This window comes from Simochromis diagramma, unplaced genomic scaffold, assembly GCF_900408965.1.
Source record: "Simochromis diagramma unplaced genomic scaffold, fSimDia1.1 OVJJ01000370.1, whole genome shotgun sequence".
NCBI lineage: Eukaryota > Metazoa > Chordata > Actinopteri > Cichliformes > Cichlidae > Simochromis > Simochromis diagramma.
In genome coordinates, this window is record NW_024387012.1 from 300,750 (window position 1) to 316,439 (window position 15,690).

The 15,690-nt window shown below is 44.3% G+C and overlaps 1 protein-coding gene across 5 annotated transcripts in view; it reads left to right on the forward strand.

Annotated features, from left to right (window-relative positions):
- LOC120739366 (GTPase IMAP family member 7-like) overlaps positions 1 to 15,690 on the forward strand; it is a 127,894-nt gene continuing 112,204 nt past the window's right edge. For 3 of the 5 annotated variants that reach the window (XM_040041116.1, XM_040041118.1, XM_040041115.1), the window contains exon 1: positions 1 to 768. In XM_040041116.1, the coding sequence (XP_039897050.1) occupies positions 207 to 768 (562 nt within the window). In that variant the 5' untranslated portion in view covers positions 1 to 206. Of the gene's footprint in view, positions 769 to 9,623; positions 10,941 to 15,690 lie in introns of those variants that run through there. The other 2 variants (XM_040041117.1, XM_040041119.1) reach the window with 2 other exon arrangements.

A 15,690-nucleotide genomic window follows, 5' to 3' on the forward strand; every position in this document is an offset into this window, starting at 1 on the left:
GCCAAATTTGAATGTCAGTCAGAAGACATCAATATCGGTGGAAGAACCATATTATTTATTGACACTCCTGGATTTTTTGACACAGACAGATCTGAGCAGGACATGAAGTCTGAAATATTGAAGTGTATCACAGAATGTGCTCCTGGTCCTCATGCTTTTCTCATTGTGCTTAAAGTGGAGAAATACACGAGCAGGAAAAGGGTGTAATGGACAAAATAAACCAGTGTTTCTCAGATGAAGCTCTTAGATTTGCCACAGTACTCTTTACTCATGGTGACCAGCTTCCTGAGGGAATGAAGATCGAAGAGTTTGTTAAACAAAACAACGATCTGAGGGATCTGATCAAGAAGTGTGGGGGCCGCTGCCACGTCATTGATAACAAAAACTGGAAGAACAACCAGGGAGATGAATACAGGACCAACAAGTACCAGGTGGCAGAATTACTCAAAAAGATTAACACAATTATTGATGCAAACAGAGGAGGCTCCTTCACCAATGAGATGCTGCAAGAGGTGAAGAGAGATATACAACAAGAGGAAGCCTGCATCAAACGATCTTTTCCAGATATTACAGAAGAAGAAACTGCAACAAAGGCAAAAAATGCTGTGTTTGATATGCTGTTAAAAGCTGCAGAAGTTAAAACTGGAGCTCTACTGGGTTCATTCCTTGGAGGAGAGACAAAATTAGTGAAAGAAGAAATAAGTGTAGGTTCAGCAGCAGGAGCAGCTGAAGTGAAAGGAATACTTCCAGACGCAGCAACAACTTGGGGTACCTTTTTTGTTAAATCAAACATTTCATTCAACCTCAAGTGTTTATCAGTGATATATGCACACACACACACACTTAAATGTTTTATTTATCAAAGAAACTTGCTTACAAATACATACGGTTAACAAAGTTTCTATAACAAATACACACAGTGTGTCATGATCGCTGTGTGGCAGGCAGGATGAGGACCCAAAATGCAAACTCACAGACTCAGGGGATAAACTCAAAATGCAGCTTTATTGCTGACAGGTGACAAACGAAAGCAGTGATACCAAAACAATACAAAACTAAACTGGGAAAAGCTAATTGTAACATATACCAGAAGACACGGGGAGAACCACACACAGCATGAGGGAGAACGCGACGCCGAACAGAGGGAGACGCAGACAGAAATACACAGAGGGTTAACGAGGAAAGTGGGAACACACGGGGAACACAGCTGACACAGATAACCATAACGAGACACTGACGGGAGACGGGCAGAGTCAAACAGGAAGTACAGAGGTTCAGACAGGAGGAGAGAGAGCACGGGGAAAAACACAGACATAACGGGCTGGGGAAACATGGAATAAAACATAAGGAGAGACGAAGGCTCACAGATACACAGAGGGGCACACAGGGGGTGAGAGTCACAAAGGGAACGCACTCAGGGAACACCACAACAGGGCAACTCAGGAAACAGAGCCTAAACAGGGAACTGAAATACAAAGATACATAAAACTAAGAATACTGGGCCAACATGGCCCAGGACCATGACAGTACCCCCCCCACAAGGGCTGGCTCCAGACAGCCCAAACACAGGAAAACAAAACCAAACAGAAAACGACCCAGGGCGGGCGGCGGGGGCCCAGGACGGAGGGCCCGGAACAGGAAACAAAACAACTAGAAAACACAGGAGCACAAGACCAAAGTTCAAAGAGAGTTCAGGGGGCCGACCCAGAGCCCACAGGCACAAGAGTTCACGGGTCACACGGTCGGGGGGCCGACCAGGCGGGTGGCACAGGTGACAGAGCTGGTCCGGAGGCCGACCGCACGGAAGGCAGCGGCGGCGGCGAAGGAGACGACGACGCAGCTCAGGGGGCCGGCCGCGCGGAAGGCAGCGGCGGCGGCGAAGGAGACGACGGAGCAGCTCAGGGGGCCGGCCGCGCGGAAGGCAGCGGCGGCTCTCCAGTCTCAGGCGTGTAGGCCGAGGCCCGGTGGGCCTAGGACTAGACGAGGCAGGACCAGACGAGGCAGGACCAGACGGTGGCGATGCGGGGGCCGGACCAGGCGAAGCACAAGCTGAGGCTGGACCAGGCGAAGGCTCGGAGGCTGGACCAGGCGAAGGCTCGGAGGCTGGACCAGGCGAAGGCTCGGAGGCTGGACCAGGCGAAGGCTCGGAGGCTGCAGCAGACGAAGGCTCTGAGGCTGCAGCAGACGAAGGCTCTGAGGCTGCAGCAGACGAAGGCTCTGAGGCTGCAGCAGACGAGGACGAAGACTCTGAGGCTGGGCCAGGCGAGGACGAAGGCTCTGAGGCTGGGCCAGGCGAGGACGAAGGCTCTGAGGCTGGGCCAGGCGAGGACGAAGACTCTGAGGCTGGGCCAGGCGAAGATGAGGCTGAAGCCGGAGCCGGACCAGGCGGAGCAGAAGCAGAAGCCGAAGCTGGACCAGGCGACGGCGAAACAGGAGCTGATGCTGAGGCTGGACCAGGCGTAGCAGAAGCAGAAGGTGGCTGGATGGGCTCCTCGGGCCCTCCAGCTGACGTGGCATGGTGCTGGACGGGCGGCTCGGGCCCTCCAGCTGACGTGGCATGAGGCTGGTGTGGTTCTCCTGAACCCCCAGCTGACGAGGAAGGTTGCTGAACGGGCCCCTCGGACCCTCCAGCGGAGACAGGAGGCTGAACAGGCCCCTCGGACCCTCCAGCGGAGACAGGCGGCTGAACAGGCCCCTCGGACCCTCCAGCGGAGACAGGCGGCTGAACAGGCCCCTCGGACCCTCCAGCTGACGTGGCGTGGGACTGGACGGGCTCCTCGGGCCCCCCAGCTGACGTGGCATGAGGCTGGACGGGCCCCTCGGACCCTCCAGCGGAGACGGGAGGCTGAACGGGCCCCTCGGACCCTCCAGCTGACGTGGCATCTGAGGAGGCCCTGGGGAGAGTCTTAAGCTCAGAAGCGACTGGTGAGGCAGCACATAGAACACTGTTAGCATGACAAGCTTTGAAAACATAATTTCTCAGGTCATGAACACTTTCGGTAACTCGAGTAGTAGATGCCAACTCCCTGTCGGTATTGTCAACACAATAGTTCATGGTAGGATTGCACATAAGTCCGTAGCTGGATTCAGAGCCACATAAAGAGGCAGGCATGCTTATGGCTGGCCTAACAGTCTGCAACTGAGAAGCAGTAGCATCAGAGCCCACGTTCCTGTGCATTTGGTCTTGAGCACTGTCTGCAATCCCACCATCAGGGAATACGGTACTAGACTCCACTACGATCTGCACGCGGGGGTAACACTCCATCTCGGCTGTACGAGTTGGCTGCGGTAGATGACAGTCTGAGGCGGAGAGAAAGCTCACGCCATTCCTAGCAGGCTCAGAAGCAGACTGTACAGTCGACGTGTGAACCCCTTTCGCTGTCTCATGAACCTTGGCTCCATGTGGTGCGGCTATGGGAGCAACACTAGAAAAAGTCCTGGATTCTACAGGGTCAAGAACGTTGTCTGTGGTTTCATTGTGTGGTTTTTCAAAACAGTTACACACAGTCCTTTCATTATCACAACACTGCTCCGACTGGCCCTCATTCGTAACTAGAGTTAGGTCAGTCACAGCATGGGTGTCTATGAAATCATGATTAATGGTAGAGCAGTCTTTGGCACCAGTTTCTTCATAGCTGGGCCCACAAAAGGGCAACCCAGTACACTCCACTATATCAGGCTCATGAGATGAAAAAGCACAGTCACTCACCTCCATCATAAGAGGAGTCTGGGACAAAACTAGGACGGGTGCTGACGAGGTAGATGGCGGCGTGGGAGCTACTGGGGCCCGCGCTGAAACAGGTGGCTCTGGAAACTGAGCTGAAACAGGTGGCTCTGGAAACTGAGCTGAAACAGGTGGCTCTGGAAACTGAGCTGAAACAGGTGGCTCTGGAAACTGAGCTGAAAGTGGCTGCGGGGTAGCTAACCGAGCCGAGAGTGGCTGCGGGGTAGGTGACACTGGGAGCTGAGCTACTGGAGACCCAGGTGACACTGGTGTACTGGGGTGAAGGCAGCGAGGATGCAGTCTCTCTCTTAAGGGAGGATCGAATGATTTAGCGATAAATCTTGACGGGAAAAGATGCAGATGCCGGGAATACCAGGCAGCGGGGGCTTCCAGGAGGGTAGCTGACTGAACTGAGGGTGGCTGCGAGGGAGCTAACTGAACTGAGGGTGGCTGCGAGGGAGCTAACTGAACTGACCTGGGAGGAGAAACACGAGCAGGAAAAGGAGTGGGCTCAGAAAAAACAGTCCGAGAAATGGCAGGCTCAGGGTCGACAAAAATAGCTCTATCAAAATGAACCCGCCGTCCACTTCATGTTTTGTAGTTTTAGCATTGTCCGGTTTATGGCGGCGGGCGCGCCGCCTCCTTCGAGCAGAGGAAGCTGGCGCGATGGGCGCTGATGGCGCCAACACAGAGGGTGACGTAGTGGTGAGTTCCCCGTCGTCCGCCCCCATCCTTGCCAGAAAGGAGACAGGCGAAAAATAGCCTAAGCGGATCGGAGACGGCGAGCGGCTGGTAGGCTGTGCAGCAGGTGAGAGGTCCTCCTCCGGGATGAGCCAGGGTTTCCAACGGAGCTCGTCCTCCCGGTACGCCCGTAACACCTGCTGCCGCTCCTCTTCACCGAAGTCACTGGCCTCTGGCATCTCCGTGCGCCACGTAGTGTAGACAGGCGGTGGCGAAGATGTAGAAACCGATGAGAAGCGAACAGGCGGCGTACCAGTGGTGAGCCCCATGGTCCCGATCCTGACCGTTTCTGGTTCTTTCTGGGACAGCTGCCCCGGGCGGATGCCCACGGCGGACACAAGAAAGTCCCGGATGTGGGGGCGCAGCGCGCCGAATAGCCACGGGAGCCCGGACACCATCCGCTGAAGACGGACGGCTACGGTCTCCCGGTATTCGCCTCTAGGCAGCGTCGCCCATTCCTCACAGTGGTATTCCACCGTGTAGACCAAGTCATCCTGGAGGTCCGCGGAGGGGTTGTGAGCTGCTGGGTCCAGTTCGTGGTCGCGTTCTTCTGTCATGGTCGCTGTGTGGCAGGCAGGATGAGGACCCAAAATGCAAACTCACGGACTCAGGGGATAAACTCAAAATGCAGCTTTATTGCTGACAGGTGACAAACGAAAGCAGTGATACCAAAACAATACAAAACTAAACTGGGAAAAGCTAATTGTAACATATACCAGAAGACACGGGGAGAACCACACACAGCATGAGGGAGAACGCGACGCCGAACAGAGGGAGACGCAGACAGAAATACACAGAGGGTTAACGAGGAAAGTGGGAACACACGGGGAACACAGCTGACACAGATAACCATAACGAGACACTGACGGGAGACGGGCAGAGTCAAACAGGAAGTACAGAGGTTCAGACAGGAGGAGAGAGAGCACGGGGAAAAACACAGACATAAGGGGCAGGGGAAACATGGAATAAAACATAAGGAGAGACGAAGGCTCACAGATACACAGAGGGGCACACAGGGGGTGAGAGTCACAAAGGGAAAGCACTCAGGGAACACCACAACAGGGCAACTCAGGAAACAGAGCCTAAACAGGGAACTGAAATACAAAGATACATAAAACTAAGAATACTGGGCCAACATGGCCCAGGACCATGACACAGTGTAAGTAACATCAATTAAAAAAAATCATGACAGACTGACAGACTCTTTGTCTGTTAATCGAAAAATATCTCAAAGAGTGATGTTTGGGCCACAGTAACACTGATCACTGCTGGTACAAAGTGATGGTAAAACAGGTGCATAACAGCTGGTTAGAACTTGTGTTTTTCCAGAAATTCTGCAAAGACTGCAAAGCCGGTCAGGTCAAACCTTCCACTGGTGTCTCATTAGCTGATGTTCGATGTTTAGCTCTCTTATTTACTGATATGTTTCATCATTGGTGAAGGGTAGGACCACATCTATTTTAGCTTTATTGAAATTCAGGGCATAGACATAACTTTTCCTTTTTGAATTATGATACGTTTGCATTATGTTTAGTTGCTTTAGAGAAGCTACCACATTTAATATTTCAGAAGTGAATTTCTGTAAACTTATAAATGCAGCCTGTTGATTAGAACTAAACCATTACAGTTTGGACCCTAGATGGATGGAATGAATTACTCCACCGTTCCTGTAGCTTTACAGTTTAAATTTGTTTTGCTTAGTGATACCTTGATTGCATTTTTAACAATTTTCAGCTCAGTCTATCCTGATTATCTTTATTTTCTTTTATCAGAATATGAGACAAATGTCTACTGAGTCCAGGACGAGCAGTACATTTAGTACAAGAGTCATTTTAAATTTTGCTAAAAATTAAAAGTCACTTTCACCACCTTACAGCATGTAGTATCCTGTCATGCCATTGTGATCAGAAGTTTAGAAACTATAAGTTTTGAAACTCTAAGTTTGGAATTTGACACCATGATGGTAAAAATTATTTCAGTAGTATCCAATCAAATCATGATGCCCTTAAACTGAAGGATTATTAAAAGCCATTATTAAAAGAAAAAAGAAACCTCAGCGTGTTCGGGGAACCTTCTATTCAGTGTGGAGAAAAACAAACAAATCAAGCTATTATTGTTATCAAGATTGGGGTGTACAGGTGAACCCAAATGCAGGACAACATGACTTAAATAAAAGCAAGCTTTAATATAACAGTCCAAAATAGAGAGTCCAAATGTATTTTTAAAGAAGTCCAGAAAGAAGACGAAATAAACTAGATATGATATATATATATTAGGGGTGCAACGATATTCGTATCGATATTGAACCGTTCGATACAGTGCTTTCGGTTCGGTACGCATATGTATCGAACAATACAACATTTGTAATTTATTTTATCAACTTTCCGTCCGACGATGCTGTCTGTGTTGAGCGCTCAGTGAATCTGCGTTCGACTGAGCGCTCAACACAGACAGCATAGTCAGAAGGAAGAGCGCAGGGCAAGCTAGCAAGACACATGGACCTCCCCCACCCTCATTCAGATCTGGCGTTTGGAATTATTTTGGTTTTCATGTGATGTATGACCCTGAAGGTAAGCGAGTCATGGACTAAAGTAAAACAGTATGTTGGATGTGCCATGCAATGCTCAATTACATGGGTGGGAACTAGTGTGTTAGCGCAGTTAGCTCGTTAACGTGTTGGCCGTCTAGCCCCACACACGGGGCGATCGGCGGTAGCTCGTTAACGGAGATTTGCCGTGTTGTGGCGTTAAGGTCATTTCAACGAGATCAACCTGAAAGCACTAGTGGGAACACAACGAATATGACTGCACATTTACGCCGACATCATCCTAGTGCAAAGACCAAAACAACAAGCATGCTACTAACTTTAGCCGAGTCATTTAGACAGCTGTTAGCACATGATTCTCCTTATGTTTAATATGCTGCTGAGAATATAGCCCAGAAGAAGCGGATAGTATAGCTTTTATTTTGGAAAGAGCCATTTCTCTGTAATAAACTCTCTTTTCCAAAGATGAGTGATTCCTCAATCAGATACAGGGCTTGCAATATCGCTAGCCCGACGTCCTGGAGCTAGCGATTTTTTTCAGTCGGGCTACCAAAATCTATCTCTGCCCTGCCTGTCGGGCTATTGTAGGAAAAAAAAATATATGTCAATGCTTTTGCATTCTTTCAGAAATGTAGCTGGGTAATTATGTCATTGGCATCTGTGAGCCACTGTCAATATGTGACATATTGAAATCGCGTTTGAATTTGCGCTTGTTTTTTTTGCTTTCACTTTGCAATCGTGCGAACTGTGTATAGAGAGCGACAGCACTGATCTGTGAGTGATGATAATTTGTGCACCAATTCCTGACATCGTCTTATTAATCGTTAGCTTACTATGCAAACATGACAAGTGAAATCTCCTGCAGCAAGCTTAAACATGTGAGAGGTTGATCGTGCAGAGAATCGCTGAGCTTATGTGAGTGAGCGTGTAAAAGCATTTCAGTTCTGCTGAGCCAAATAAGACAGGTCAGGGTGAAGAAGTGACAGCCAAAGAAAAGCTTACCACAAAACGGAGAAGTTATGACAAATCAGACTATAAGGCAAAAAGAAAGTGCAGCTTTATGGTTTCATGGACAAAATAATTTCTGTGGCTGCAATATGACGAGCTAAATAACCAGGGCTGCACATAAGTGGTCCGCAGGTGCGCATTCGCTGTCAAAATAAAAAACACGCACAAGGGTTAGGGTTAAATTTAAAAACTGTACTTTTGAGTTAAAATATATATTTATAATTTTAATAAATGACAAATTAAAAAGGCATGAACATTTTTTTTGTATCGAAAAAATATCGAACCGTGACACCAAAGTATCGAACCGAACCGTGAATTTTGTGTATCGTTGCACCCCTAATATATATATATGAGATATATGTATATGTATATGTGTGTATATATATGTATATATATGTGTGTATGTATATATGTATATATATCTCAGATATTATGAGAAACTAGAAATTAATTAGTCAAAAGATTTACAGTGGGGCAAAAAAGTATTTAGTCAGCCACCGATTGTGCAAGTTCCCCCACCTAAAATGATGACAGAGGTCAGTAATTTGCACCAGAGGTACACTTCAACTGTGAGAGACAGAATGTGAAAAAAAAATCCATGAATCCACATGGTAGGATTTGTAAAGAATTTATTCCTAAATCAGGGTGGAAAATAAGTATTTGGTCAATAACAAAAATACAACTCAATACTTTGTAACTTTGGTCTTGGCCATGGCGGAGTTTGGAGTCTGACTGTTTGAGGCTGTGGACAGGTGTCTTTTATACAGATGATGAGTTCAAACAGGTGCCATTCATACAGGTAACGAGTGGGGGACAGAAAAGCTTCTTACAGAAGACGTTACAGGTCTGTGAGAGCCAGAGATTTTCCTTGTTTGAGGTGACCAAATACTTATTTTCCACCCTGATTTACGAATAAATTCTTTACAAATCCTACCATGTGAATTCATGGATTTCTTTTTTCACATTCTGTCTCTCACAGTTGAAGTGTACCTCTGGTGCAAATTACTGACCTCTGCCATCATTTTAAGTGGGGGAACTTGCACAATCGGTGGCTGACTAAATACTTTTTTGCCCCACTGTAACTCAGGACAGGACATGAGGGAGTTTACACAAACAGTTTGAGAAAACTGGGGAGGAGATAGGAGTATCTAAACAATGAGGGCAGACTGGGGATGAGACACAGGTGAAAACAAAAATGCCAAGTAAAAAAACTAACTCAAGGCTTGCAAAAATATTTCTTTTGTAACACAGAAGCTAACCAAAAGAAAAACACTAAGCAGGGAGGCAAAAATACTTGTGCATGGCAACTCAAATACAGGGAGAACAATTTCAGGCAACTGTCAGGGAACCATGACTCCTGTTTATAAAAATGTAGACATGAAGAAAAACACACGATTTTGCGTGTATGTGTAGCAATGCTGTACTTCTAGTTTTTAGATTCGTTTTTTTTTAAAATCTTTATTCATACAGGAAGTCCCATTGAGACCCAATGTCTCATTTGCATTGATTCTCCAAATGAGTATGACTGCTGTATGATTGATAAGATAATCCACTTATACAGAGCAATAGATAAATAACTGACACTGAATCATTACTGTTTTATAGAGTCAGCAAGAAGGATTGTGGTCCTGGGAAAAACTGGAGTTGGAAAGAGCAGTACTGCCAACACCCTGTGTGGAGAGCCTGTGTTTGAAGTACATCATTATGACAAATATGGAGCAAAGGAATGTCAGGCAAAGTTCATGTCAGTCGGTGGAAGAATGGTACTCTTAATTGACACTCCTGGATTTATTGACACAGACAGGTCTGAGGAGGAGATGAAGTTTGAAATATTGAAGTGTATCACAGAATGTGCTCCTGGTCCTCATGTTTTTCTCATTGTGCTTAAAGTGGAGAAATACACAGAGCATGAAAAGGGTGTAATAGACAAAATTAATCAATATTTCTCAGATGAAGTGCTTAGATTTACTATAATAATCTTTACTCATGGTGACCAGCTTCCTGAGGGAATGAAGATCGAAGAGTTTGTTAATGAAAGTGAAGATCTGAGCGATCTGATCAAGAAGTGTGGGGGCCGCTGCCACGTCATTGATAACAAATACTGGAAGAACAACCAGGGAGATGAATACAGGACCAACCAGTATCAGGTGGCAGAATTACTCAAAACCATTGACAAGATTATTGAGGCAAACAAAAGAGGCTCCTTCACCAATGAGATGCTGCAAGAAGTGAAAAGAAATATTCAACAAGAGGAAGGTCGCATCAAACAGTCATCTCCAAACATTACAGAAGTCAGGTGTCTGATTCTCTAACATTTGATTGGTTGCTGTGCAAAGTAAGGCAAGACAGGTCAAAAAAGGCAAAACATAGTATGCTTGATAAAGCGTTTAAAGCTGTGGAAGTTACAACAGGAGCTCTGTGCGCATTTGTTAGTGGGTCAATAAAATTAATGAAAGCAGAATAAGTGTAGGTTTAGCAGTAGGAGCAGTTGCAGAAAAAGGATTAACGATAGATGCAGCAACAGTATCTGGCACAGTTTCTCCTGCATCTGCAGAGCCAGAATTTGAATAAAATCAGGAGTACCACACTTGATGGACATGAAACTGATGCACAGTGAAGAAGCAAAGAAAGCAGACTACAATACTGCAGCACACTTTTTAAAAAATGTAAAAATGGGCTAGATTAAATATAAGATTTATGAGATCCTAGTAGGTTAACAGTTCACAAAAGTACACAATCAGCATATAATTGCTAGTTAATTTGGCACGACTGATACTCACCTTTACAAATTGCCACCACAGATTCACTATTAAAATTATAGAACAGCAATAGTGAAAAGCCTTTTTGTATCTATTTGTTCATCATGATTTAGGACTTAGTGCCCTATTTAAGAGTTTTTGTTGAATATTTATTGTAAATATGTAAATGAAGTAATTGTTACAGGCATGGTCCTTTAAGGGTGAAGCCTGATGGGAAATGTATGGGGGTGTGTGTAGCGGAACTGTCGTTCGGGTGTGTGAGGGTGAGCGGAGAAGGAAAAGAAAAGTAACGGTTAACTACAGAAGAGACGAAGAGAAAGTAAATAAAAGGGATATAATAACTCCCTCGGCAGCCAAAGTTGTATCGGCGATGCCCGCCGTGAGTAAACTGTTTCAGCCCACTGTACGCGGTGTTCGTGCCTTGGAGGAGAAATAAAGGTTCGGTAAAGCAGTTTCCTACGCCTCCCTCGATTTTCTCGCTAGCGGAGTTGACCTGTTTAGTAAGCTGTTGCCGGCTGCGAGTCAAGTAACTGCCAGAGGTTTCCTTACTACGGTTCGGGGCCGCGGATCTGGCGCGGTAACATAATGTATGCTTAATATATGTAAACTTGTGATTCCTTCTCTGAATTTGTCATTGAAAGTCTTTATGTTGCAGTTTAGATTTCAATCTTTACCCATGAATAGGTCCATTACTCCAGCTTGAAAAATCTCTGGGTATGACAATAATAGATCTATAACTTTCAAATAACCCTTGCTTCTGTTTTGCAATGTTTTTTTTTTTTTTTTTTTACAAAAAATGTTGAATAAAAAATAGCAAACTTTTTCACACGCCAACATGTAACCAAGGGTCCTCATTTTATTCCTAATTTTCATTTTTTAGCTGGATGGCCTCATGTTAATGATGAGCAGTAAGTAACATTTTCAGTTACTTACATTTTGATTCATTAATTCAACTGAACCCGTTAAACCTCCTTAGCAATTTCAGCCAAACATGTTTAAGAGACCGTGGCATGTTACACAGTAACTTTCATTTTTACTTAATTTGGCTTCCACTGACTTCACTTCAGCTGAACCTGCTGATGAGGTTTAACAAGTTCAGTCAAAACAACCACAGCCATTTGCAAACCAGAACAGTAATGGAAACTGCTGAAATGAGTGGATGATTTTAAGTTGTTCTTTTCTTTAAAAAAAGAAAAAACTGATTTGATCTTAAATTAATTTTATTATAAACCATCGTTAATGCTTTAAAGTGTTGCTCATGTTGCCAGATTGCTATCAAAGTTTCATTTATTAAGAAATGGAATGAGTGAGACAAAATGCAAAAACTAAAATGAAATATGAAGACTTTTGTATTCCGTAAATATAAATTCAAACTTTGAATAAATTATATGTAGTTCACAGAACAAGAGAATCTATTAAGTCAGTAGTGTAAGGTTCCGGTGTGATGGCTTATATACAGTGGCGGTTTTTCATATGGGCGACATGGGCCATTGCCCAGGGAGGCATCGTGGTGCGGGTGGGCATCGGCAAAAAAAGTTGCTTGCACCCATGTTGCCCCGACATCATGCCAGCGCATTTTGGGGATTTTTGCAAGGTGCGCCTGCTGCTTGCTGCTGGCCACACAGGGATAAGAGGAATGGGGTGGCAAGTGATTTTACGCTGGCTGGAGCGGCAACTAATAACCAGCTTTCAAAATAAAACAAAATAAAAACAAACCAACAAACACAAAAACACCAGACATTATGATATAGATTCAAAATTTGCACTGATGTGTTTTCTAAATTCTACTAAAAACATATACGTGAAAATAAGGACGAGGGCCCTCGGTGCGCCTGCTTGCTGCTGCCCCTTTGCTGAAGTCTCACACACAACCTGTCAAAAGGGGAGGGGGTGTGGGCTGCTTCCAAATACATTTCATTCATTATGTTTTAAATCCAAGCCCATTATGTATTAATTATGTTTTCCTGGGTTGTGCGAAATCCCCCAAAAAAACCCTATACAAACAGAGTCAGTGCCCTAAGATGTATGTCTGTTAGTTTATGTTGTGGTGATTCTCAGGTTTCCAGGCCATTTGGAATCAACTTCATGTTTTGTATGAGAGAATATACAATCAATTGAATCCGTTTGAATAAACACTGATGCACAGCCAGATAATAAAACAGCGTAATTATTGTAGCCCAAATGGGAATTCTGTCACAATCTGAAAGCAGGGACTCAAGCGCAGAACAGGTTGACGTCTCAGAGCCAGGGGCGGAGCGTGGGGGTGGCTTACTGGGCTTAAGCCCGGGTTGTTTTGTCAGAAGCCCGGGGTCTTTTGGAGTGTAATTTTTTCATAGTTAGATGTCTGGCTGACAACTGTATAAAACAAAAAGTACACACAATATTCGAAGCACATAGTGCACACTGTGGGAATTTACGACTGTGCGTGAATCCCCCCTGATATTGGTATGATCCGAGCTCAGGCACTAAGCAACTGAGCGAGGGGGCGGGGCAGCTGCTGCCCGTGAGTGCGCTGTAGGAGAGACGGAGCCAGCCATACTAAGGAGAGCTTAAGTTTGACCAGGTACCAAAGCAAATCATTCCTACCATACAAATAATGTAAATATGACGGTGCATCACGAAAGATTGATATCAAACTGATCACTTGACCCATATTACGTTACTTGCTGTTCGAGTGAATCAACAAACGGCGAAATGAAAAGCCGAACAAATGCTATTTTTTTTAAAGAGAGAGTCTTAGCTTACTTGTGTTTATTTCATATTTTCAGTTCTTACCCTCCCCGACTAAATCGGTTTCAGTTATGTACTGAAATATAAGAATGGACATTAGAGGGTTCTTCCAAAGAAAAAACTCCGGTAAATGTTATTTTATATATTATGCTTTGTATGTTGTTCAGTATATTTCTGTGCAAAACGAGGGATTTCAGTACACAGCAGGATATTCCCATTTGTAACCAGATATTTACATACACTTTAGGGAGAAAACATAAAACATTTTTACTGTACAACATCAATTTAGAGTAAACTTTTGTTTTAGATAAATATTGAAATATATTTTGAATTAGTTAAATGTCAGAATAAAGAGAGACAGAGCTTTCTATTTTTTATCACTTTGATCAAATTTAGGAGTACATATACACTAAGTTTATTGTTAATTAATAAGAAAACTCCAGACGATTCCATTCTGAGCTGAAGAAGCTTCTGATAGGTTAGTAGAGTCCATGTGAGTAAACTGGTGGCACAGCTGTGGATGCATATAAGGCAAAACACAGAGCCTGTTTCTGTGACATGGGAACATCAAGAGATGTCAACCAAAACACCAGAAAAATAACTGTGGAGCTCCATAAGTGTGGCTCAGTTTGAATACAATTTGGTGCCATTTACAATTAAGAAATACAGACAGTTTCTCTCTTTACTCTTAAAGTTAACAAATATGTTTTTTATATTTATCAATCTAAAAAAAATAAATATTTAGTCTGATTTGATGTCACAATTTAAAAAGTGTTTGTGTTTTGATCTGAAGAGTTTGTAAATATCTGTATATTTGATGATTGTCAGCACAAAGAGAGAGAGAGGAACAGAGAGGGAGATGGAGAATGAGGACAGAACAGAGATGAACAAGAGCAGGTGAGACACACATGTTAGTCAAATGGTCGTTTGCCAAAAGTATCACCGTATCACAGGTCCTCATGTATCTCGTACCTAGTGTTTCTTTTTAGGTTTGTTATTTTTCAAATTCTATATTTATTAAGTTATGCAGGCTTGTTTGCACAACAAGGCTAAATAATTATATAAACTTTTCTCAATCTAAATATTGTACTTTGGTAAAATTAAAAAATAAATGTAGTGCAGGTATATGATGATTTTTAGTGCTACTATCATCTAGTTCTGATTCTGGTTCTGTCTTGGTTAAGTCCCAAGTAGTCCTGATTTTGAACTGTTGTAGTCCTGTTTTAATTCCGGATCAGTTCTGGGTCTGGTTGAATTGGGGTTTAGTCCTCATGTCTTGATACAGCCCTGATTTTGTTCTGCCTTGCTGCTTAATTAAAAAACTAGTTTAAGGTGTCCTGCACATGTGATATATATATTTTTTCCCTATATGAAGTCATTCTTTTTTTGAACAAAACTCAAAACAGAGCCAATTAATCTTTCAGTCATTTCTACCCCCCCCCCAAGGGGAAAAAAAAAATCCCACATGCATACTACCCTTTTGGGCTAAGCCCCGGGTGTTTCAGATGTCTGGCCCCGCCTCTGCTCAGAGCACTGTTTATTTACACACCAGTGTGATAATATATACAGTGACGGGGAAAAATCCAGGGTTCCAAGGGATTAGGGGAAGGCTCGCTCGCTCACGTCCTCACATCCAACTCACACACGTTCGTACAGCTGGGAGGTCACAGGTCCCGGAAGGTAAAGTTAGTAGCACAATCATCCCGCCTTGAGAAGATCTGTGGCCCAGCCTCATATAGTAGTCGGGAAATCAGCTGATCGCCAACAGGTGTGTGAGCCAAGGGCGGGAGCCAGCAGTGAGCTCCGCCCAGGCAGAGAGGTAGGGGAGAGAGAGAGAGAAAGCAAAAACACAAGTGTAGCCTTATGAGGTCGGCTGGGCAGGCACGGGGACCATGACAAATTCAGGAGTATAGGTACTCATAATTCCCATGGACTTGGGGCACAGTAACATAAGGTGTTCACAATTAATCATGTGATTTAAATGTAACCTGAATGTAATGTGCCCTGTGCACAGTCATAAGGTAAATGTAGGTAATTAGAGCAACAAAACTATTATGTAAAGTATGTTTTCCTGGTATGCAACTCTGAAGGGAGTAAAAAATAATGTTCAAAGCTCGAACTTCCTAGAGGAGTGTTTCTCAAACTTTTCACAATGAGTACCACCTCATAAAATGTATGGCTCT